Source organism: Podarcis filfolensis (genome assembly GCF_964270895.1).
Source record: "Podarcis filfolensis genome assembly, chromosome: 14".
Classification (NCBI taxonomy): domain Eukaryota; kingdom Metazoa; phylum Chordata; class Lepidosauria; order Squamata; family Lacertidae; genus Podarcis; species Podarcis filfolensis.
In genome coordinates, this window is record NC_139616.1 from 42,487,517 (window position 1) to 42,512,509 (window position 24,993).

At 43.5% G+C, this 24,993-nt stretch overlaps 2 protein-coding genes and 1 long non-coding RNA gene across 3 annotated transcripts in view; 2 read left to right on the forward strand and 1 right to left on the reverse strand.

Annotated features, from left to right (window-relative positions):
- The window catches only part of OTOA (otoancorin), a 43,366-nt gene extending 21,586 nt beyond the window's left edge, over positions 1–21,780 (reverse strand). The window contains exons 1-21 of the mRNA XM_083585973.1: positions 21,650–21,780; positions 21,062–21,090; positions 20,939–20,969; positions 20,817–20,844; positions 20,223–20,310; positions 18,373–18,504; positions 17,153–17,388; positions 16,716–16,819; positions 11,965–12,071; positions 11,164–11,303; positions 9,652–9,775; positions 8,528–8,743; positions 8,112–8,279; positions 7,719–7,859; positions 6,797–6,852; positions 5,278–5,395; positions 4,470–4,543; positions 2,976–3,111; positions 2,179–2,369; positions 1,304–1,397; positions 340–472 (exon numbers count right to left, since the gene is read on the reverse strand). Coding sequence (XP_083442099.1) covers positions 340–472; positions 1,304–1,397; positions 2,179–2,369; positions 2,976–3,111; positions 4,470–4,543; positions 5,278–5,395; positions 6,797–6,852; positions 7,719–7,859; positions 8,112–8,279; positions 8,528–8,743; positions 9,652–9,775; positions 11,164–11,303; positions 11,965–12,071; positions 16,716–16,819; positions 17,153–17,388; positions 18,373–18,504; positions 20,223–20,310; positions 20,817–20,844; positions 20,939–20,969; positions 21,062–21,090; positions 21,650–21,740 — 2,437 coding nt within the window. The 5' untranslated portion in view covers positions 21,741–21,780. The remainder of the gene's footprint in view (positions 1–339; positions 473–1,303; positions 1,398–2,178; positions 2,370–2,975; positions 3,112–4,469; positions 4,544–5,277; positions 5,396–6,796; positions 6,853–7,718; positions 7,860–8,111; positions 8,280–8,527; positions 8,744–9,651; positions 9,776–11,163; positions 11,304–11,964; positions 12,072–16,715; positions 16,820–17,152; positions 17,389–18,372; positions 18,505–20,222; positions 20,311–20,816; positions 20,845–20,938; positions 20,970–21,061; positions 21,091–21,649) is intronic.
- The window catches only part of LOC310749313, a 174,098-nt gene that overhangs the window by 77,972 nt on the left and 71,133 nt on the right, over positions 1–24,993 (forward strand). The window lies entirely within an intron of this gene.
- IGSF6 (immunoglobulin superfamily member 6) overlaps positions 11,923–24,993 on the forward strand; it is a 32,721-nt gene continuing 19,650 nt past the window's right edge. Inside the window, exon 1 of the mRNA XM_083585909.1 lies at positions 11,923–11,941. The gene's annotated coding sequence lies outside the window, so the exon portion shown is untranslated. The remainder of the gene's footprint in view (positions 11,942–24,993) is intronic.

Sequence of the window (24,993 nt, forward strand, 5' to 3'; positions counted from 1 at the left end):
TTTGTTTTTGTGACTGTGTGGCACCCAGTTCAGCTACCGATTGGTTGATTGTGTGACTGCAGTACATTGTTTGTTGCTTTCATTTTATGGATCAATGGTCTTATTAGATAGTAAAATCCATGTTAAATTGCTGTTTTAGGGGTTTTTTTGCATTACTTTCTATGGGAAAGTGTGCCTTGGTTTTGGAACGCTTTGGTTTTGGAATGGACTTCCGGAATGGATTAAGTTTGAGAACCAAGGTACCACTGTATAAATATTCATTTGGGACAATAGACAAAAGAAGCCAAACTCAGCAGCATTTTTTTCAGCTATACAAAGCCAGCAGTGCATTCTACCTACCAGAAGTCAAATCAGGTGTTGTCCCTGGGATGCTGGAGTTGTGGATAGATTCAAACTGAGCCAAGAGCAGCTCCTCAGTTGGCAGAACTGGCCCAGTCATCTTTGATGCTATTTCCGAGATGATATCAGGAAACTTTACGGAGAGGGAGGGACAAACTAAAGATGGTTATTATTATCATGCAAGGTGCACTGGCTGATACAACATATTCTGCCAACTATAAAAGGTGAAGGAGCCCTGTCTTCTTTTGCATTAGGCCACCCTAGATAGCAATACGCTGCAACATTTTGTTGCAGGTCCAGCTTGTCATGATCAATAGCCATGAATTTGTCTGACCCGCTTTTAAAACCATCTAAGTCAGCCGCCATCGCTACATCCAAATTCAGTGAATTCCACAAATAAATGATGTGCTATGGGAAGCAGCAACTTCTTACTGTCAATCCCAAATCTATTGCCCACTCATTTCATTTTGTTAGGTAATCCCCCACAAGTTCTAATGCAGTTCAAGAGAGAGAGAGAGAGAGAGAGAGAACTACCTCTATCCACTCCCTCTGCACTATGTATCATTTTATTACAATAAAAAGGCAAGTATTTTTTATTTTCAAGGCAAATGTTGCATCTTGCAAGGACTCTATATATAGTATTAAGTGAACTCATCTGAGTGTGGGTCCTTCGGAAGCCAAAATGGCACAATTGAAACACAAGTGTGTGGCAAAGTGTTGTCAAAGGAAGTAGCAGCCTTGGGTGAAACCTCAAGGTTTTCAGAAGTACGGGGAGTGGGACTCAAACAGCCCAGTGAGGACAGAACTTGCTCAGTGGCTATAGAATACTGCCTGTTGGGGAAGGGGATGAAAAGTAGAGGGGAGGGGGAATGGAATGGCATATCCTGGAAAAGGTCATCACTGGCTAGCTGAAATTGAGAACAGAAGCACTCCACACACACCCCAGCAAGAATTCTGACAGTACCTTTTCCACGAGGATGTTTAATTCAGCTTTTGGCAAAAGGGCTACGAATGATCCAACGTCCTGCGTGGTTTCAGCTGTCCAGTTTCTTGGGGAACTTGCAAATACATTTTGGAATATGATGTGAACAAAGAAATCTCAGAGCGTGCCACAATGCCGAAATAAATGATGTAGCAAATGTACCAATAAAATCCATATGCTGGAACACAGCCAATAGCTATGCAAAAATGCCCTTTTGTTGCTTTCTTTACATAAGATCTTTTAAAATTATTACTTAGACATGTGTTCTATGGACACCACTTCCCTGCATGCCTCTACTGTAAACTGTGAGATTCTCCTGTGTCCTGATTGAAGAAAATGGTCAACTTTAAGGTGAAAGCCCTTTGTCATTAATGGTTATATACTGTGTGTTGTTAAATGAATACAACAGAATTAATTTTTTTAAAGTGTCAGACTGATTTATATGCTGCTACACAAAGATTCGGGACGCGGGTGGCACTGTGAGTTAAACCACAGAGCCTAGGACTTGCCGATCAGAAAGGTTGACGGTTTGAATCCCCGCGATGGGGTGAGCTCCTGTTGCTCGGTCCCTGCTCCTGCCAACCTAGCAGTTCGAAAGCACGTCAAAGTGCAAGTAGATAAATAGGTACCGCTCCGGCGGGAAGGTAAACAGCGTTTCTGTGCGCTGCTCTGGTTCGCCAGAAGCGGCTTAGTCATGCTGGCCACATGACCCGGAAGCTGTATGCTGGCTCCCTCGGCCAATAAAGCAAGATGAGCGCCGCAACCCCAGAGTCGGTCACAACTGGACCTAATGATCAGGGGTCCCTTTACCTTTACACGAAGATTCAGAGCAAAACCCTCCCAGATTATTCTCTTACCCGTGTAATTCAATAAGTCTGCGCTTGATTTCTGTCTTCTGATCATCGCTGAGATGATGGCATAGTCCAAACTGGTGAAGGGCTGTTGCCATCGCTTCCTGCGAGATTCCCTCACAAATAAACTCCGGGGGTAGATGGCAAATGAGATTTCCAAGCAAGTCAATGTCATATTCATCGATGGCTGAGCCGTTCTGAAATAAAGAAGCCAGTGCTTGGGTGGGTGTGTGCGATTGTGATCAAGCTACAAGATGGAATGAATTCTGCAGAACCGCTAAAAACATAGAGAAAACAACCATTAAAAACAGTTAAGAAAACCTAAGGGTTTATTTCCTCTGGGGATTATGTTGAGTTCCTTTTCCCCAGTTTCATTCCTGGTTTTCTTTGTTGTTTGGCTTGCTGCTGCTTCAATGAGCTAGTCTGGGTTGTTTTGTATACAGTGGTACCTCGGGTTAAGTACTTAATTTGTTCCGGAGGTCCGTACTTAACCTGAAACTGTTCTTAACCTGAAGCACCACTTTAGGTAACGGGGCCTCCTGCTGCTGCCGCGCTGCCGGAGCACGATTTCTGTTCTCATCCTGAAGCAAAGTTCTTAACCTGAAGCACTATTTCTGGGTTAGCGGAGTCTGTAACCTGAAGCGTATGTAACCTGAAGTATATGTAACCTGAGGTACCACTATATTATGTTTTTTAAATTGTTGTTTTGTATGGGGTTGCCCATAAAAGACTTGGAGAGCCTGTGCGGACCCCAAAGTGGGACATACACATTTCTACGAAACAAAATAGTGTCATATTCTTACCAGGCAGTCTTGCACTTTTTGCAGAATTGCTTGTTTCTTCTGCCTATTTGAAACAAGACGGTCAAGTTCAAGCTTCCCCAGGCTGGTCACAAAAGGGGCACAGAGAGGTCCTGAAATGGATTCCAGATACTCAGCGCTAGAGGAAAGATTTAAAATGTTGGTTTTGGGGAAGAAGAAACTAGGATCTTTAGAGCACTGCATACTAAAATTCATTTATCAGTGTATCCCACTTTTCCCTTGAAGGGCACTGTATGACATACATTGGGTTCTTATAGCCCAGAGATGAAGAACGTCTGGTTCCGCCAGATGTTGTTGGACTGCATCTCCCATCAATCCTAGCCATTGGTGATGCTGACTGGGCATGATGGGAGATGGAGTCCAGCAACACATGGAGGACAACTGGTTCCCCCTACCCTGGTGTGTACATAGATATATAGGATTGTAGCTTCACAGCAGAAGGCAGAAATCTTTACTTCTGTTCTCTGTCTATCCAGGAGCCTTTGTGTTTCTTTAATGTGTGGGACAGATCTGAGTGACAAGCAAAGCTTACACTCTCTTATAGATGTGGAGCAGCCATTTCTTCTTTATCCCGGAATCCTATGAGTGTAACCTGAAATCTATAGCATCTGAGAGGTATTTTTTTTTCAGTCTGCCATTGCCATCTTGGAACTATTTATCATTCATTCATTTATTGCATTTCATAGAATCACAGAACTGTAGAGTTGGAAGGGACCCCCAAAGGTAACCTAGTCCAACCCCCTGCAAGGCAGGAATGTTAGCTAAAGCATCCATGGCAGATGACCATCCACCTCTGCTTAAAAACCCCCAAGGAAGGAGAGTCCACCACCTCTCGTGGGAGTCTGTTCCACTGCCAAAGAGCTCTTACTGTCAGAAAGTTTTTCCGAATGTTTAGTCAGAATCTCCTGTCTTTAACTTGAAGCAGTTGCCTTGAGTACTACCCTCAAGAGCAGGAGAAAACAAGCACGCTCCCTCTTCCATATGACAACCCTTAAGATATTTGAAGATGGCTATCATATCTCCTCTCAGTCTCCTCTTTTCCAGGCTAAACATACTCAGCTCCTTCAAGTATTCCTCATAAGGCTTAGTTTCCAGACCCTCTGCACACCTTCCAGCTTGTCAACATCTTTCTTAAATTGTGGCAACCAGAACTGGACACAGGACTCCAGGTGTGGTCTGACCAAGGCAGAATAGAGTGGTACTATTACCTCCCTTGATCTGGACACTATACTTCTATTGATGTAGCCTAGAATAGTGTTAGCTTTTTTTTTTGCTGTTGCATCACACCGTTGACTCATGTTAAGCTTGTGGTCCATTTATATCCCAACTTTCCCCCCTAGAATCTCAAAGTGGCATACATGGCTCTCCTGCACCTCATTCAATCCCCTACAACAACCTCGTGTTTTTGCTTTTTAATGGACCAACAAGGGTACCTTTGCTTTTTATTAAAATAGATGTGTAAGAGAGAGAACTTACGGAAGCACTGATAAGAGATAGGGAGGCACAGATGCATTGGCGAGTATCCAAAATTTCCAAGCCAGACAATTGATCTGCAAAAAAGACATCCTTAAATCATTTTTAGCTATATGTGATTGTTGAGGAGCAATGGAAAAAGCAGCAGCAGCAGCTATAATCCTCGATAGGTTAGTTGCTCATAACTTCCAGACAATATCCAGACGTACCTATCCATACCACACCTTCATGCAACATAACATAACAGCACTTAATGACATCCACATAACATAGCAGCACATAACACAACATCCACAAATGTGTAGATGTGCTGCTATGAAGATGTGGGTCATAACACCAGATCCCCATAATATAACATGACACCACATCCACATAACATACCAGTCAAAGTCACACATCCATATACAAACTGGCCAATGACCAGTCTGCAATTTCTCAACAACTCACTTGCAAATTAAGTCGCACCTGGAAGCACAATTAGACTAGTATGCAAAACCCAAATTTGGCTATCCACCAGATTTTTGCATTCCTTCTATTGTTGCAACATGATTCTTGTCCGTTTAAACACACCAAATTGCGTACTTCTTTCAAATTCTATTTGAATTCCATATTCAAATATATTTTGAAAGAAGGCAAACATATAAACAATATTTTGAGGGCATTAAAAAAAAATATCTCAGAGTAATGCAGAAATGTAACAGAATTATGGTAAAAGCTTTAGAAGGTGGTGTTGGCCTGAAATAGACCCACCCACCCTGGCGCTAGCTTCTGTTGAACACAGAATAATCATTACGGTGCTTTCACATTTTACCTGATATGGCGATAGCAGATGAAGATTCTTTTCAAAAACTTTGAATGTGTTTAAAAAAGAGACTGTGCTCATACTCTCAAGCTGACTGCATGTTACTCCTTTGACCAATTGGCTGATGCTGATTTGAAGAAAGCATAGATAGTTAAGTAATTATATGACCAAACATGACTTGGCACCTTTTACAGTGCAATTCTATGTATGTCTACTCATATGTAAGTCCCATAACGTTCAGGAAGTGTGCTGAGAAGTGTATCCAGACCATCTTTATTTTGTAGGTGGAACTAAAGTACATAGTGTAAATTTAGGTTGGGTAATTAAAATTAGTGCTTTTTTCTAAAAAAAAAATGTTTAGAGGAATGTAATGGTTTTAGGGGTTGCTTGTGCGTAAGTTACCGCCACTCTAGGCTAGGTTGCCTGGTTAAACCTTTTCTGTCTGGACAGCCATTCACTTTGTGGCTGTTCAGTCGCTAGCAGAATCCGTCAGTGGGCGTTTCTTGAACTTCTTCCAGCAAAGAAGTTATTTGACGCCAAGTCTACGCCTACTTTCCCTGCGCGGAAGTCTTCTGCGCAGGGTGGGTGTGGGTAGCGGAGGACCCGTGCTCTCCCCGCTGGTCTCCGGCGAGGAGTCCTGGAGCCCCCTCGCCGATTCCCCCATCTGCCCCCCTTTATCCCTGGTGAAATATACTCAGAGTCGCAAAGTGATTTCGTGCTCTTTATTCAGCTCATAGTGGTGAGGAGGAATGAATGAAAGTCCCCTCAAAGCATCTGCTTTATATACATTATTTACACAATGGGCTGCACATGATTGGCTAATTCCGGAATTCTACTGTAAGCCAATCAGGTTGTGGATTCACTTCTATCTGGAGCATGATTGGGTGGTTCCTTCCAACCAATCATACTGCTGCATTGTTCTTGGACCAATCAGACTGCTGCCTTTTGGATCCTATTGTTCTAGGACCAATCAGACTGCTGCAGTTTGGATCCTATTCAACTCAGTACATAACACCTGGTGTTACGTTGATTTCCTTCCCCAGCCGATGAGTTGCCTCTCTCCCTGCTGGGCCCTTCTCCAGCATCGCTTGGGAGCCTTGCCTCCGCCTCTCGCTCCGATGTCAGTTCCCTGACAGGGAACTCTCATTTTCCTAATCATATTGAAATACTGCTGCTCAGTGAGGCCAAACTTAGATTCACAAAATATTTAGGGGTATGCATACTCCTGCGTACGCCCAGAAAAAAAGCACTGATTAAAATACATTAAAGTGCTCAGTTGCCCAGCTCAACAAATCCACTTTTTAAAAATTGGATTTTTTGTGGTTTGGAAATTAACAGTTAAATGCACTTGAATGGTGTGGGACGAACAAAGGGAAAATTGCTTCCTGCGTGCTGTTACTTCCATGGTGATGCTCTGCCTATAGAAATTTCAGGCATCTGAACCTCAAAAGAGCAAGAAAATAATACTTGCAATTGTGGCACCATAAGGATGGAAAGGTAAGGATCAGTGTGAAATTTGCACTCATACCTTAAGAGGTCGGGAGGAGGGGTTTTCTTTGACAACAATTCATACAGAAACAAGGCCTGAAATGAAATTATAAATTGAAATGAAAGTACTGAAATCAAATTAGCTGCACACACACATGGGATCTGCAACAAAACTGCACAGGACATCCCCAGTCCCTAAAGGAATGCTCCTTTTCATCACTTCAGTCTCCTCTCCCAACTTCAGTTTCCTTCCCTTGCTACACTTAGTTGACATTGTGACATTCAGTACCTCCCAGAAGCTTGCAGGTTTTTGCCAGGCTGCTTTGGGATTTTTCTGCATACCTGGTCTGTACTTAGGAATACCCAGTGCCGGATTTACGTATAAGCTAAACAAGCTATAGCTTAGGGCCCCCAAAAAAATTAAAGGGAAAAAACCTGGATGTACATTTCCAAAAAATAAGATAAAAAACAAATAAAATAAAACCTACATACAGCAACAGTGTATTGTGTTGTGTAGGCTCCTATGATGTAAGCCTGCTAGCCTGCTGCCTAAAATATCACAGGTTTGCTCATTTCTATATATAGGGTGCCTACATTCTGCATGGACTGGTTGCATGACAACATGTACAAATGGCTTTAGATACCTATTAGGCCCATAGATTACCATATATCAGGCGTAGGCAAACTCTGACCCTCCAGATGTTTGGGACTACAATTCCCATCATCCCTAGCTAACAGGACCAATGGTCAGGGATGGTGGGAATTGTAGTCCCAAACATCTGGAGGGCAGGAGTTTGCCTATTCCTGCCATATAGCATATATTTAACATACAAAAACAGCGGCAATTTGTTGTTGACAAAGGACAGCTGGACATATAAAGGGCTACCTTCAGTAGATTAGGGAGTTATCAAACCTAAATCCGGCCCTGGGAATACCTGAGAGACATTTGTGTTGTTAGTTACCTGACTTGGCCTTAATTCTTTGTCTTTCACCAGTGAAGAGTTCAGTCCTTCCTCCATCCACAAAGTAACAAGTGACACCTCTTTAAAAAAGGCCCCCTGCATATCGGCAATCACTGATATCAGCTCTGTGGATTCGATCATCTACAGAAGAAGCACAAGAGGCACTGCTAAGAAGAGTCTTGATGAATCAGGCCAATGGGTGTTCCAGTCCACGGATTCCTGGACCGTCCGCAGGCCGGATTTAGAAGGCGATTGGGCCGCATCCGGCCCCCGGGCCTTAGTTTGCCTACCCATGGTGTATCGTTTTGGAAAGTGCAAACCCACGTGCAAAATGTCAAGTGAACTGGATTTCTCCCCCAACTCTACTCCTCCCACACAAAGATCTGCAAATACCTTCCGGAGGATCCCTTGGTGCTGTGCTGGTGACAAATCTGATGCACGTTGCGCCAGTGCGCCTCTGACAACCTGAGAGAGTTCTTTGGGACTCATGTTGCGGAATGCCTGGGTGCTGATCCCAGTCGCCAAAGCACCCATTTGACTTGTATTATGAAACGACAAAGCCTGCATGAAGAGCAAAAGAATTGAACAGCAGCTGATTAACAGAGTTGAAGACCGCATTTGGACAGAATGCATAGGTTATATGTAAAATCTCCAAGCTTGTTTTTTCACACCATGGGCAGAAGGCTTTTGAGCCACTTGCACTTTATATTGTACTAGCAGTCTTTTACTTGGCATTGCCTGGGTACAATGCAGAGCAGTTATGAATAGTTCATTTTAGATTCATTTTACAACAACATCCCACAAAGTACCTTTTCATACATCAGGTATTTGCTGGATAAAATCATGATCTGGCTTTTGGCCCATCCAGAGACTTGGTTTAAGGTTGGAATAGCATTGTGCACAGCCTCAGGTGAGAGAGACTCCAACTGGCTGATAGTTAGTCCCACAACTGCGTCCGAGAGTGACCCAAGAGTGTCGTTCAACGTCTGGTTTTGCATGGCAATGTCAAGAAGTTGGGATTTGAGCTGAAACAGGTTTTTTAAAAGTGTGTTAAAGGACTGATGAGAAACTGATCAGACGCTAAAACATGTATGCTTTCTGAGGCTAACTTTCCTTTGTTTCTCTGATCAATAGCAATATTTTCTAAACAGACATTCTCACCACGTGTAAATACATAAAGGCCTGGGTTGCACACCACATTGAACCATAGCAGTTGTAGTTCACTAAATAAATAAATAAATAAATAAATAAATGTATGCTGGCTGTGTGGAAGACTGCTGGGAGTTATTGTAGTCAAACTACACAAGTGAGAATAGATCTACCCAGTTGTCCTGCTAGTAATTAATGGAGCAGCAGAGATATTGCTCCAGAGTAGTGTTGGTAAATTTGGTCTGGCCATTGGTTTGTTGGTGATATGCTATGGAGAGCAGAAGATCTACATCCAGTAGAATGGAAGCAGCTGTGCCAGAACCATGTAGTAAACTGGGAACCTCAATCAGACATAATACTTTCTGACGGCCCATGTAGGTGGAAGACATGCTTGATAAACAAGTGAGCTATTTACTTGGTGGACAGGATGCAAGATATGAAATGGGCCATTTTTACAAACAAGTCCACCACGACCACCTGGCAGGGGAAGATCTGTGACAATATCCAAGGATATACTATTCTAAATCCCAGAGGGAGTTGGAAAGAGATGTAACAACCTAGGCAGTTTGTTGGGTGGATTATTGGCTTGCCAGCAACTATCACGTCTGGGCATAGTACTCCATGTTATTCGGAACCCAGTGCCGCCAAAATTATCAGGTGCCCGAATGGATAGTCTTTTACAGAACCAAATGACAGCAGGCTGGCCATCATGACATGACACTAAACTCAAATTTCTGTCACTTCCAAAGTCCTTCATTCTAGCAAGAATAAAGTCTATACCCACCTTCTGAACATCAGCCTGGAAACCCCTCAGCTGGTTACATTTAATCATTTGATGAAGCAGTACCCGGGCCACATTGGCATCCATCTGTTCCAGGCTATTGTAAAAACAAACCAGCAAGCCTAACCTGCATGAAAAAAATGTGGAAGTGAATTGGCAGCCTTCCCCTACTGAATGCCCATCACTACAGTGCAGCTGGGTAGCATAGTGTAGTAGTTAAGAGACTGAGTTATAAACCAGAACGTCCCTGGTTTGACTTCTGTAAAAGGGGGTTAATAATCCTGCCCTCTCTTTTAGAGATGTTGTAAGGCTCATACAACAGCAGGTGACACTGTGGTTTAAACCACTGAGCCTCGGGTTTGCCAATCTGAAGGTCGGCGATTCGAATCCCCACAATGGGATGAGCTCCCGTTGCTCAGTCCCTGCTCCTGCCAACCTAGCAGTTTGAAAGCACATCAACGTGCAAGTAGATAAATAGGTACCGCTCCAGCGGGAAGGTAAATGGCGTTTCCGTGCACTGCTCTGGTTCACCAGAAGCGGCTTAGTCATGCTGGCCACATGACCCGGAAACTGTCTGTGGACAAACGCCGGCTCCCTTGGCCTATAGAGGGAGATGAGCGCCGCAAACCCAGAGTTGTCTACGACTGGACCTAATGGTCAGGGGTACCTTTACCTTTACCTTTAAGGCTCATAAGACAGTATAATACACACAACGTGCCTTCCATACTCTAAACGCACTGTATATAAGTGGTACTGTAATATTGGGCAACCAATCAAAGCAAATTATTGTAATTTGATTCAAAATAATTTGCTTTGATTGGTTGCCCGATATAACAGTACCAGAAACATGTCCAGAAAAATCACATGACACAGCCCTTCTGGGACTGTACCACTTCAGAACATATAACAGGGGAGAACTGGCTGGCTGAATGCTCTCCCACATTAGTATACAAATCCCTTGACAACTTAGGACCAGTTTACCTATGAAATTACCTTACCCCACATGCGGCCACTTGATCTCTTTGAGCAGCAGAATCGGCACCACTACAGATACCACATAATACCCATTCCACATTTGTAAGAACTCAATGATTTAGTGTGGCAGCACCTACACTTGAAAATCCCTATTGATATCAACCAGGTGCCTTCACTGTACTCTTTTCGGCACTTGCTAAAAACAAATTCTTCTTTAGATGAGCCTACCCAGGTGCTTAGAAAGTTAAGGTGATTATATTCTTAATATTTTAACTTTTGTATGTTTGAAAGTACTGATGCATTTTTTCTTGTTTTATCTTTTTGTAAAATACGTTGAGGTTGCTGCTGTTGTCAAGCAGTGTATAGATTTTATGAAATAAAATAAAAATAAGAGGACCCATCATATAACACTGCGGCGTCCAGAAGAGAACAGTTTTTGCATGACTTGATAACAATCCTTGAAACACTTAGCCTCATCTCTCTCCTCCTCACCACCATGCTCAGCTTGCAAAAAATACAACCTTGAAAAATATGACTTGCCTATAGAGAGTTGAGGTGTTTCTCATATCAAATCCTGATGCATTTATTCTTTCCAAGAAAGCCAGCGAAAGATCCGGTGTGATATCATATACGGTATCAAGCTGTTTTGTTGCATTGTCATAACTGATGAACAATCTCATCTAATTAGAAGAGAGATTAAAGGTGTGTTATCAGGACTGAACTCAGCAGTATACACTAAATGTTCATATTCCATATGATACCTATCTACATCCCCTCCACTGCTCCCATTTCCCTCAATCTCTGCCCAGCAAAGAAGAGTCTTGCATTTTAGAATGCTCTTGATAAGACCTGTTGCCTTGGCTAATTGGATTTAACAACTTATGTGTTCTAAACAGAACACTGTTTTTAATAATAAAAATAAAATATCTACATTTATATTTTGTTTTCCTACGGAGATCTTACTTTTGTTCAATGTTTGTTTTATTAAACAATAAAAGTGTGTGAGAGCCAGTTTTGACCTATTATAGCTTCAGGAACTGTTTTTTTAAAAAGGAGAGATCATTACAGTACTGTGGATTTGATTACTGCTAGAATCTTGCTTTCTTTCATGAGTGATATATCTATATTTCTCTCTCTCTCTCTCTCTCTCTCTCTCTCTCTCTCTCTCTCTCTCCTCTCTCTCTCTCTCTCTGTGTGTGTGTGTGTGTGTGTGTGTACTCAGAACTCAAACTGGTACTGTGATTGAAATCCAGAGCAGTACTTGGAGCCATAAGAATGACACCAACCCAGCCTTATATATTCCAAAACCAAAATTCAGGTGAGTACTTCATCATTACTTACTTCATTAGGGTTAATTTTTGTGATTTCTTCCAGTGGGAGGTGAACCATATATCTTCCTAGAATCCACAGGTTGTCTGCACTGACCCACGAAGTAGAATTCTCCGGTTCTGGGGACACCACAAAAGAAAAATGCTCATAGACCAGTGAGCATCACTACTATTATAAACAAACAAGTTGGCCTTGCAAAAAATGTTACAGTGAAAAGTGCTTCTATTTAGGGCTCTAGCCAGCCAGCCATGCCATTTTCAGTGGCCTCTCCTCCCGGTTTTCTGGCCAGCTGTCAGTAAACATTCTGCAACTCCTGTGCATGACCTATTCAGTTTCCCTCTGATTTGTTGGGGGAGAAAAATTATTGTACTTTTGCAAACCTTGGGGTCCCCACTCTCACAACAAGCCTGCTGATACCCGCCAGACACTCTTGTGCAAGGGGATCAGGGCCGGAATTAGGTTTGATGAGGCCCTAAGCTACTGAAGGTAGTGGAGCCCTTTATATGTCCAGCTGTCCTTTGTCAACAACAAATTGCCACTGTTTTTCGTGTTGAATATATGCTATATGGTAATTTATGGACCTAATAGGTATCTAAAGCCATTTGCACATAACAAAATATGCATTTTATCAAAGTAATTGTTGAACTGAAATACAATTAAGAAGAAGTATATTAATAGTGAAATAATTATTAAGCTCTAATTTAAAATGATTGGGGCCCATTACTTACATCATAGGAGCCTACACAACACAAAACACTGCTGCTGTATGTAGGTTTTATTTTATTTGTTTTTTATCTTATATTTTGGAAATGTACATCCAGGGTTTTTTCCCTTTAATTTTTTTTGGGGGGGCCCCAAGAGAGTGGGGCCCTAAACTACAGCTTGTTTAGCTTATACGGTGAGCTCCCATTGCTCGTTCCCTGCTCCTGCCAACCTAGCAGTTCGAAAGCATGTCAAAGTGCAAGTAGATAAATAGGTACCACTCCGGCGGGAAGGTAAACGGCGTTTCCGTGCGCTGCTCTGGTTTGCCAGAAGCGGCTTAGTCATGCTGGCCACATGACCCGGAAGCTGTACGCCGGCTCCCTCGGCCAATAAAGCGAGATGAGCGCTGCAACCCCAGAGTCGGCCACGACTGGACCTAATGGTCAGGGGTCCCTTTACCTTTACCTTTAAACCTGGCACTGATGGGGATGGTATCATTTTGGCAATGTAAGGAACAACCCTTAGATAATTAGTTCACTATTAATATACAGAATACGCAACCTAAAGTCAAAACTCGGGCAGCTGCATTTTGAACTTCCTTCAAAGGCAGTCCCACAGGATTACAATAATCCAACTGAGCAGATCTACTCATTTCTTTGGAGGCAGGGTGATTGATTCCAAGGGCAGATTTCAACCAGCAGTGATCTATAGCTTTTGCTCTGGAGCCCTCTGCTGGATTCATGTGCAGTTCTTCCTGCCATAGCTCCTAGCATTGATCTAGATATGCTGTGTAGACTGCTGTATCGATCCGTCCCAGGAAACAGTGTCCAGAATCCATATGTCCATTGGGAAACATATCTCCCAATAACAGATTATCTTCTACCTCATTGTAATTCTTAGACAATTGCCTACAATAAACCATGGCGTCAAAGACACGGTTATTCCCCCAGAAAGATAAATAAGAGGATTTGTCTCTGAAAGAGGAGAGGCATGCAGAGGTCAGAGTAAGGATTTTGAGCGGAGGGAGGTCCATTTGCCATCATTTGGCCACACACACCAAAGGGAAACCCACTACCAGATCCCCACGACGGGGTGAGCTCCCGTTGCTCAGTCCCTGCTCCTGCCCACCTAGCAGTTCGAAAGCACGTCAAAGTGCAAGTAGATAAATAGGTACCGCTCCAGCAGGAAGGTAAACGGTGTTTCCGTGCACTGCTCTGATTCACCAGAAGCGGCTTAGTCATGCTGGCCACATGACCCAGAAGCTGTCTGTGGAAAACGCTGGCTCCCTCGGCCTATAGAGCAAGATGACCTGGCTTGAGAGCAGTACATGTGAAAAGGATCTAGGAGTCTTGGTTGACCACAAACTTGACATGAGCCAACAGTGTGACGCGGCAGCTAAAAAAGCCAATGCAATTCTGGGCTGCATCAATAGGAGTATAGCATCTAGATCAAGGGAAGTAATAGTGCCACTGTATTCTGCTCTGGTCAGACCTCACCTGGAGTACTGTGTCCAGTTCAGGGCACCACAGTTCAAGAAGGACACTGACAAACTGGAACGTGTCCAGAGGAGGGCAACCAAAATGGTCAAAGGCCTGGAAACAATGCCTTATGAGGAACGGCTAAGGGAGCTGGGCATGTTTAGCCTGGAGAAGAGGAGGTTAAGGGGTGATATGATAGCCATGTTCAAATATATAAAAGGATGTCACATAGAGGAGGGAGAAAGGTTGTTTTCTGCTGCTCCAGAGAAGCGGACACGGAGCAATGGATCCAAACTACAAGAAAGAAGATTCCACCTAAACATTAGGAAGAACTTCCTGACAGTAAGAGCTGTTCGACAGTGGAATTTGCTGCCAAGGAGTGTGGTGGAGTCTCCTTCTTTGGAGGTCTTTAAGCAGAGGCTTGACAACCATATGTCAGGAGTGCTCTGATGTTGTTTCCTGCATGGCAGGGGGTTGGACTCGATGGCCCTTGTGGTCTCTTCCAACTCTATGATTCTATGATTCTATGAGCGCCGCAACCCCAGAGTCATCCGCAACTGGACCTAACTGTCAGGGGTACCTTTACCTTTAATATTTTTATATATGTGGGAAGCTGCCCAGAGTGGCTGGGGCAACTCAGTCAGATGGGTGGGGTATAAATAAAATATAATAATAATAATAATAATAATAATAATAATAATAATAATGGAATAAAGGTAAAGGTACCCCTGCCCGTACGGGCCAGTCTTGCCAGACTCTAGGGTTGTGCGCTCATCTCACTTAAGAGGCCGGGAGCCAGCGCTGTCCGCAGACACTTCCGGGTCACGTGGCCAGTGTGACAAGCTGCATCTGGCGAGCCAGCGCAGCACACGGAACGCCGTTTACCTTCCCGCTGGTAAGCGGTCCCTATTTATCTACTTGCACCCGAGGGTGCTTTCAAACTGCTAGGTTGGCAGGCGCTGGGACCGAACGACGGGAGCGCACCCCGCCGCGAGGATTCAAACCGCCGACCATGCGATCAGCAAGTCCTAGGCGCTGAGGTTTTACCCACAGCGCCGCCCACGTCCCTATTGGAATAGGACGTCCCTATTTTCATCTGAGAAATGTAGAAGGTATGCACTACATCCAATGAAGCCTGGAGCAGGGTGCGTGGAGTGCGTGGAGTGCAGTTGATTGCTAGGGTTGCCAGGGCTGACCTGAATTCTCCAGATTTGCCTACTCCCCCCCCCACCTGCTTGATGGCAGAGGGAGGGCTTGAATCGCCAAGTGGGCAATAGTGCCTTTAAAAAGAATGATTAAGAAGACTGTGCATGCAGCTTGCAAGAAGCTGGCTGAAAATTATTGCATAGACTTATCTACGGTAACTGACATGCTCTCAGAGACTGTGGTTGATGCTTAGGGTGTCATGCTTAATGACATCACCAGGAACTGCCTGCTCCCCGTGACATCACTGGGGGCTATCCACTGTGGCATCCCCAGAGGCTGCTCCTAGGTTTCAGGTTTGGGCTCTGAAATCTCAGGGTCTGGGGTGCTCCTGACCCAGCAACCCTATTGATGGCTGAATGGGAGACAGCTAAACCCTAGAGAGTGAGAGGCAAGGGTGAAGTCTTCAGGTTCAGGGGACAAAATGGCTGCTGTATCTAAAAGAGCAGAGAGAGAGAGAGACAAAATGCCCTCTAGTCAATCCCCATTGACGGTGTTATGTACTAAGCTTGGATCCTGGAACAATAGGCAGGTAGGATCCTAGGATGCAACAACTGATTGGCTTGCAAGAGAAGACCAATCAGGCTCCAGGAGGAAGTTAATCAGCCTATTAGGCTGGTAGGATCATAAAATGCAACAACTGATTGACCTGCAGGAGAAGACCAATCAGGCTCCAGGAGGGAAGCACAATCAGCCAATCAGACGGGACTCATTGTGTAAATAATGTACATAAAAGACTGAGGTTTGGGGGGGAAATTCAATCACCGTTTAACAAGCTGCAGAAAAGAGCATGAAATCACTGCAGGACTCAGAGTATATTTCAGATGGGGAAAAGGCACCCACATCAGTTCCAATATACCACATTCACTCATGGCAAGAAGCTCTTTTCATCCCTCCTTTCCTCAGAGAGAGAGAGTGGGAGGGTGGCCAAACTTGACATCCAAAGAAATTTTAGCATGTTTAAGCAGGGTGGGGGGTGTCAATGCAGAAGAGGCAGGGCCAATGCAATCAGAAACTCAGCAGCCGTCACCTGTGCATTATAAATTTTTGAAGGGGGATTTCCTGTGATTTTTGTAAGCACCATATGAGGAACAGGTGAGTACATTGGGGCATATGGGAGCCACATTGGTAAGCCCTTAAAGCAGTAGTTCCCTAGTTCCCAATTAGTTTACTGTGGACCCCCTGTTTTTCAAGAGTCAAGCCATGGACCCCCTACTTTTGAAAATGTTTATATCTCTCTGGTAGTTTTAGTTATGTGAATGGTGCCACGGACTGCCTAGGTGGGTCACACAAAACCCCTGTGGTCCTCCGACCACCACTTGGGAACCACTGCCTTTAGGAATGTATATGGCACCTGTTGGTTGCTGGTATTCAACCTACCACTGGTATTATAGGATTTTTGTAGGATTTGTGTCATCCAGTCGTATAGAGCCTTTTGTGCATTTGCTCCTGTTCTGTCATACAGGTCTCTGAACACAGTTGATCTGAAAGAGAAAAGCAGCACACGATGGATGGATTTGACTGACTTTCCTTTCATTAGCCTGTCAGCCAAAATTCTCCCTCCCTCCCCACCCTGCTCTCACCCGTAGTCCAAAGATTCTATATTTGTGAATTAAATCACCCAGCACATTTTTATAGGACTGAGGGTTTGCTTTGGTTGACTTGCTATTCATATAGGTTATTTCTATACTGATGTTGGTATTCATAAGCATTCATATTCATATAACTTGCTATTCATATAGGTTATTTCTATACTGATGTTATAAAATAAAACCACTTGTTGCCTTGAATTATTTACAGCTGTAAAAGTAACTTACAGGTTTCGAAAAGCATCTTCTTGCAGATCGTTTGGGAGCCTTGCTATGGTGTGGCGTTGTAGGTAGGTCATAGATGATGCCTGAAGGACCTGGCTTAATATGTCCACACATTCCACAGCGTTCAGCATCAGGAAGCACCTTTCCAGAGTAACAAGGAACAATGTCCTGTTTCCTCCTGGACTTTGGAAAATCCTCTCTCTTATGCCGGCCAGATCAATAACAATATTTCCCAACTCCTGAAATCAAAGAATGCAGCTGTATCAATGGCTATTAGTCATAGGACGTGGTCATGCAACAAACCATTGCAGGTGCTCCAGCTAGTCAAGATCTTTTGCCACACACACCTCTTTAGATGGGTAAAAAGGGGAAGGACCCCTAGACGGTTAAGCCCAGTCAAAGACAACTCTGGGGTTGTGGTGCTCAGCTAACTTTCAGGCCGAGGGAGCTGGCATTTGTCCACAGAAAGCTTTCCAGGTCATGTGGCCAGCATGACTAAACAGCTTCTGGCACAATGGAAAACCGTGACGGAAACCAGAGCGCACGAAAATGCCGTTTACCTTCCCGCCACAGCGGTACCTATTTATCTACTTGCACTGGTGTGCTGGTAATGATGAGGCTGCCGCCAAAAAACCACAATGACATCAGCACTGACTTGCAAGTAAGGAAGAGATCAGGCTAATAATGGCACAGGTTGAGAAGCAAGCACAAGGTCCAGAAGTCAAGATTCTGAGGTATATGAGCAAGCCAGGAGGTTCATAACTGAATGGAAGCTACAAAGATGTCCCAACAGTTGACACGCCCCCTCCAGCCAAGCTTTTAAAGGCCTGTGGAGTGAGCTCATTCACAGGACTCTCTCGCCCTATGGGTCTATTCCAGGTGCACACCTGCACTCCCTCTGGGCAGATACACCTGATCCCACATCCAAAGGCTGTGCCTGCATCTCAGTCGCAAGACTGTTCTGCCTCCCTGCCTTCAGCTCTGCTGCCACCTACTCCTTTTCAGACCTCCCTCTGGCTGGTCAAAGCCCTCCTCCTTCCATGATGAGGCTCTGCTCTCTGCTGGAGGGGCAGAGGAGGGAGCTGGGACCTCTATCTCTGACATGTAGGGTCACAAGGGGAGCACCTCTCTTCTGCACCCGGTGATGGCACCAGCATATGTAAAAGAGAATCTAGGCCAAGACTGCTCCAGTTTGCAGCATGCTTTAACCAAAACCGATTTACCAAATGCTCCTGCTTGCTGCTGAAGAGATACTTCATTGCTGTTTGAAAATGTGGATTATTCATCTGTTGAAACTCTGACAGCAGCACTTTGGGGTGGTATAAGAGGTTGCCCAGGTAATTTTTTACAGACACCTGAAAAACAGGGTAGAGGGGGTAGAGAGGATGGATATAAGTCATTCACATACGATTCACCTTGGGGTTTTTTTATGAACTTGCACACTGAAGAGAGACACAGTCATAGATCGGGGAGAGGATCAATTTTTTTCTGCCAAGGCCCAGGTCCACATCTGTCAAGGGCCACATACTAGAGCTAAAAGTGGGCAGGGCACTTCTTCATTTTTTCTCTTTTTCTGCAGTCCTTTCTTTCTCTCTCTGTCTCTCTCTCTGCCATCCGCTTTCATCCAATTTCCCTCTCCTTGCCATGCATTTGAAATTAAGCCGTGTATAACATTTTATTAATTTTCAACAATAATAAAAACAATTACAATAACAATAACAATATAAAATCAAAACAAAACAAATTGACTTCCCCCTAGTCCCTTCCTTGGTTCCATTGTTTATCACTGTATGTGTCCATTGAAAATTTATAAATCATTTGAATTGCTTATGGTCCATTCATAATTAAATTACAAGTATTTTCAAAACCCTGCTAATGTATTAACCTGTGTACATTGCTTCTGTATATATGTAATAAAGTCCTTCCAATCTACCTTAAATTCATTGTCATCTCGTTGGCATTTGAAATTAGGCTGAGGACCACATCAACTGAGGCTCAAAACCCAATGAAACCCTTGGGGATGGGGAACCTCAGTCCTGTGGGCCAAATGTGGCCCTCTAGGCATCTCTGGGTGGCCCTTGGGACCCATCACCAGCCCTGCTCTGTGCCCTCCTTTGATTGCTTTTGCCTGCCTGGTATCTATCCTTGAATTGTGAAAATGCGTTTGGAAAGTGGAGATTCAATAGATTTGGCTTTTAACATGAAATTAATATAATTTCTTCCCCATCTCTATAGCTAACTCAACAATTTTTCTTTCCTAAATGTACATCCAAAACAAAGGTAGTTATGTTCCAAAAGTCCAGCCAATTGTCATAAAATCCTGACAAGCGTTCTGAATTTGCATGCAGAAGGTCCCTGGCATCTCTAGGTAGGGCTGGGAGAGGTAAAGGTAAAGGGACCCCTGACCATTAGGTCCAGTCGTGGACGACTCTAGGGTTGCGGCGCTCATCTTGCTTTATTGGCCGAGGGAGCTGGCGTACAGCTTCCGGGTCATGTGGCCAGCATGACTAAGCCGCTTCTGGCGTACCAGAGCAGCGCACAGAAACGTCGTTTACCTTCCCGCCAGAGCGGTACCTATTTATCTACTTGCACTTTGACATGCTTTCGAACTGCTAGGTTGGCAGGAGCTGGGACCGAGCAATGGGAGCTCACCCCGTTGCGGGGATTCGAACTGCCGACCTTCTGACCGGCAAGTTCTAGGCTCTGTGGTTTAACCCACAGCACCACCCACATCCCAGGGCTGGGAGAGACCCCTCTCTAAAATCCTGAAGAGCTACTGCCAGTCAGTGTAGACAGCCCTGGGTTAGATAGGTCAATGGTCTGTCTCAGTATAAAGTAGCTGGCTACCCTCCTTGCTATGCTATGAGTTCTTCCAATGAAGAGATCTGAAGAACTCAAAAGCTTCCCACAAATTTGTGACATTGTCATCCGTCGTCATATAGGTATTTGCCCAACTTCAAGGTTTGGAGTTTAGGAATTTTTATTTTATTTTATTCCACCACTCACCAGCAGAAGCAGCCCACCCAACCTGACTGAAATATTCTAGTAGCAGAGATATCAGAGTTATGCAAACCTGTAGGCTGCTAGCAGTAATTTCAATATCCTGATCATGGAGGCTTGCCATGATTTGGTCAAGTAGGTCAGTTGTCCACATGTTAGTGCTATAGAAGAAAACAGAAGCAAAAAAAAGTATATTCAATAATTTGTTCTGAAATTGTAATGTTTCTATAACTAGTACATCCTCATACTAACATAGCTATATAGTTTGCATTACTAGGTACTATTTACCTTTAACAGCATTGATGTTTGGATGTCAAGCGCCATTTTGAATTCAGGTGACGGGCCAAAACATGATTTTGGTGTGACTTTGCCCCATTTTAGGCCAAACTGGGCCAAACTCACAAACCTCACTATCCATTTACCATATTTTTCCATGTATAAGACGGCCCCAATTTTTTGAGCCCAAAATAAAGAAATAAATAATTGCAACATTCCATGTGTAAGATGACCCCCAATTTTAAACTTAATTTTTTGGGGGGGAAATACAGTCTTATACACGGAAAAATACAGTAAATACCACATTTTTTTTGTTTCTACAAATTCCCAGGTAGCCCAAGGCACTCTCCACTATTCTACTATACAGTAAAGAACACTAATCAGATGTTACCTTTGAAAGTGAAGTATATCAAGGAGAGCTAAAAAGGGGAAAAATAATCCAAAAGGTTAATACTCTCTTTCATATTATAAAGTGGATTTTAAAAAATAAATGCAAATATAGTCCACAATTACCATTTAGATACTTTCCAGCTATGACTTCTTCCTTAAAAAAAGAGATAGAAGAGGACAAAATGCATGCAATAACAGGGATTGTGGAATGTAGCTAAAAATATCAAGTACCGTAAAAATACTGACCACGGTTCTTTGCAGCTGTGGAGGCAGATCTGAAGAAGGAAACAGTACAAAAAAATGTTAATAGAAACTGCTTTGACTGCAGTGCTGTACGCATACTGACCTGGGAGCAAGTCCCATGAAACTCAATGGAGCTTACTTCTGAGTAGACAGGTATAGAACTGCGCTGCCAGAAACACAGAAACTAAGGCATCATGAACATTGTATATATTAGTGATATCTGCTAATACCGTATTGGCCCAAATATAAGCTGCACTTTCCCCCCAAATTCCCCCCAAGCTGCCAAATTTTAAAGGTGAGGCTTATTTGCGGGTGCGGCTTATATTCGGGCCAATACGGTATAATGCAATTCAAGAAAAGGTTTGGGAAGGAGTCTAAGGTGGGCCAGAGAAATTAGATCATTTTGCAAAAGATTCTGCAATTTTTTTTAATGATAGAAAAAGAATACCCAATCTACTATTATATTTTGGAAAGTAGTTTGTCTCTCTGTCTTCCTGTCCTCTAGAAGTTTGTCTGCCTCTCAATATATCTCAATATATAATCACCAAACTTGCCACAATGACTCCTGATATGGGGAAGGTGGACTGTTACCATTTCGGCACCCGATGCTCTTTTGAAATGTGAATTTGGTGTGCTTTCTCCCATTGACTGGCTCTCTGGATATCGTTGTCAAACTCAGCATGAGGATTCACAAGGCAGGGGTGGCAGTCTTCATTGCTGCTTGCATGCCAGGCGCCATTTTAAATCAAGATGGCAGACCAAAATGTGACTTTGGTGAGACTTTGCCTGATTTTTGGTGTGATGGGTCCAAACTCACAAATTATACTGTTAAAAAACCCACAGTATTTTGGGGTTTCTACAAATTACTGTGCAGTGCCAGTACAATGGTGCCTCAGATTAAGTACTTAATTCGTTCTGGAGGTCCGTTCTTAACCTGAAGCTGTTCTTAACCTGAAGCACCACTTTAGCTAATGGGGCCTTCTGCTGCCGCCGCGCCGCCGCCATGCGATTTCTGTTCTCATCCTGAAGCAAAGTTCTTAACCCGAGGTACTATTTCTGGGTTAGCGGAGTCTGTAACCTGAAGCGTATGTAAGCTGAAGCGTATGTAGCCCGAGGTACCACTGTAACTCCTAGCTAGCAGGAAATAATTCTTTTGAAAATTAGCTCTGTGAAAAAGACATATACTGTAATTTACACATTTAAATGTTCCTGCTCAAAAGAACATCTCATCTCTTAAACACTATGCAGCCTTTTAAATGAGGGCAGTTCAACCCTCGGTCTGTTCAGTGGAATTGCCACCATTTATTTGTTTGTTTGTCTCCTACTTCATGAATAGGATTGCACTGCCCTTATTTTAGTAGGAAACTTGCTTCATTTTCCTCAGTATTACTGGATTTCACTTTAATAGGCCGTAAATTTCTTCACAGACAGAATCTCTCTGTGACGCACAAAAGTATTTCATCTTACCTTGACTGATGTTCTGATGACTTGAAGCCTCTATAGGATTTGTTAACATCAAGAAGAAAAATATCCTCAGGGTTGGGGTCATTTTCCCTGTTGCCTTATGGTGTTGTGATAGCCAGATTACAAAAGAAAGAGGAAGAAAGAGGTTTCACCCAGCTTTGTGATTTGAACAAAATAATATCTGCATTGCTTGTTGCCATTGTAGTGTTGCCTGATTGTAAAATTTTGGTAATTTTTTTTAAAATTGCAGCAAATTTAAGAGCTTGGACACACACTGTTTTTTCTTTTGATGCTTGATGTTAACATATGTTATTCAGGCTCCATCTGCACAATACATTTAAAGCGGTATTGTACCACTTTCAATAGTCATGGCTTCCCCATGGAATCCTGGGAACTGTAGTTTGTTAAAGGTGCCGGCCATTGCCTGGAGACCCCCTTTCCCCCCACAGAGCTCTAATTCCCAGAGCGGTTTAACAACCGGTCCCTCTTCTTGTCCTACTAGCCCCGGTGGGCACCAGCTACCACGACCCCTTTCTCTCTCAAACTGGAGGGAATGTCTCTCCTAAAATGGTCCTGGCCACCTGCAACAAGGACTTGTATTACAACGACCAGGGCCAGCCCAAAACATTTTGGCACCTGAGGTGAACCACAAAATGGCATCTCCCTCCCTGCCAGGGAAGGAGGAGTGAGTGAAAATATATGTCTGGAACAATTGGCGAATGATGATCCACATCAGGATCTGCTGCCTCTGTGTATCATGCTGCCTGAGGCAGTTGCCTCACCTTGCCTCGTGTGGGCTGGACCAGTCTACAACTAAAAAAGATATGAGGATCAATTTCCAGCCCAGTTTTCTTTGTGAGTTAATTGTTTTTCAAGGACCTGCCCCTGGCTTTGTATGTGTGAGATCCCAGCCTAAACCAAATTCACCTGGCTTGATCATTTTTTCCAAATGTGGGCTGACCCTATTATTTGTTTATTACATAAATTACTGCCACTACTCTTCAAACAAATTGCCCAGGAAAGTTTATCTATCTATCTATCTATCTATCTATCTATCTATCTATCTATCATAAAAAATTAAACAGCTGAATAAGACAGTTTTACCATTTTCTGCAAGCCAACCTGAACAGGATCAAAAATATCATGGAGCTTAAAGGTAAAGGTAAAGGACCCCTGGATGGTTAAGTCCAGTCAAAGGTGACTATGGGGTTGTGGCGCTCATCTTGCTTTCAGGCAGAGGGAGCCAGCGTTTCTCCACAGACAGCTTTCCGGGTCATGTGGCCAGCATGACTAAACCGCATCTGGAGCAACAGGACACCTTGAAGGAAGCCAGAGCACATGGAAACGCCGTTTACCTTCCCATTGCAGCTGTACCTATTTATCTACTTGCACTGGTGTGCTTTCAAACTACTGGGTTGGCAGGAGCTGGGACAGAGCAATGGGAGCTCACCTTGTGGCGGGGATTCGAACCACCGACCTTCTGATTGGCAAGCCCAAGAGGCTCAGTGGTTTAGACCACAGTGCCACCCACGTCCCATGCATCATGGAGCATAAAATAACATCAACAATAGTGTGATTGAAGATTATGAGCATCTGATCTTGGGAACCAGCTTGATTTATTAGACCCATCCATCTTCGCTGTGTGGAAAAGCTACCTGTACTCCCCTTTCCGCTAGTCCATGGGGAGTTCTCCAGTACATCTGTGTCATTCATACGTATTCAGTTTCCCTTACAATGAACTCAGTTGTATTTGTTTCTGCCTTTGCCCTATTAATTTGCATGGCATGGCTTACAAATCCAGTCCTCCACTGACAAATTCAGTCCTCTGCCTTTCCTGCTTTTCTGCATTTTAAATTTTTATTTAACCAGATTTATATACCACTTAATAAAACAACAATAGCCCTCTAAGTGGTTTACATGAAATAATATAAAATATTCAGAAGAACATACCAATAGACTCACCAGACCTGCTTTTAGACATTATCGAAATATGGATAAAATCAACAGTTTTGGAAGCAAATGTGCTTCATAAAAGTGGCATGCCAGTGTAGGCTTGCCTAAACCAAAAGGTTTTGAGCGGATGTCAAAAATGGTGCAATGAAGGCTAATATCAATAGACTGGGAGCTCCAGAGAATAAGTACTGCCACATTAAATGACTGATACCTCTCAAGGGTAGAACAAACATACATGGTGCTCGTAAAAGTGCCAATTCTGCAGATCAAAGTGGTCAGAGTGGACTCATCTTTCGAAGCAATCCTGCAATCCTATGCATGCTTACTTATGCATGTTTATAAGTTCCACTGAGTCAAAGAGACTTACTTCCAAGTAAGCAAGCCTGGGATTGTAGCCTCCCTTGTTCACTCCTGTATCTACTGTTTTCCTTTATATTTCATTGTATAAAATTCCCATCAACGATAAATAAATAATGGGCTTGAAATATAATTTTTAGGATTGTAGATGTGACACAATT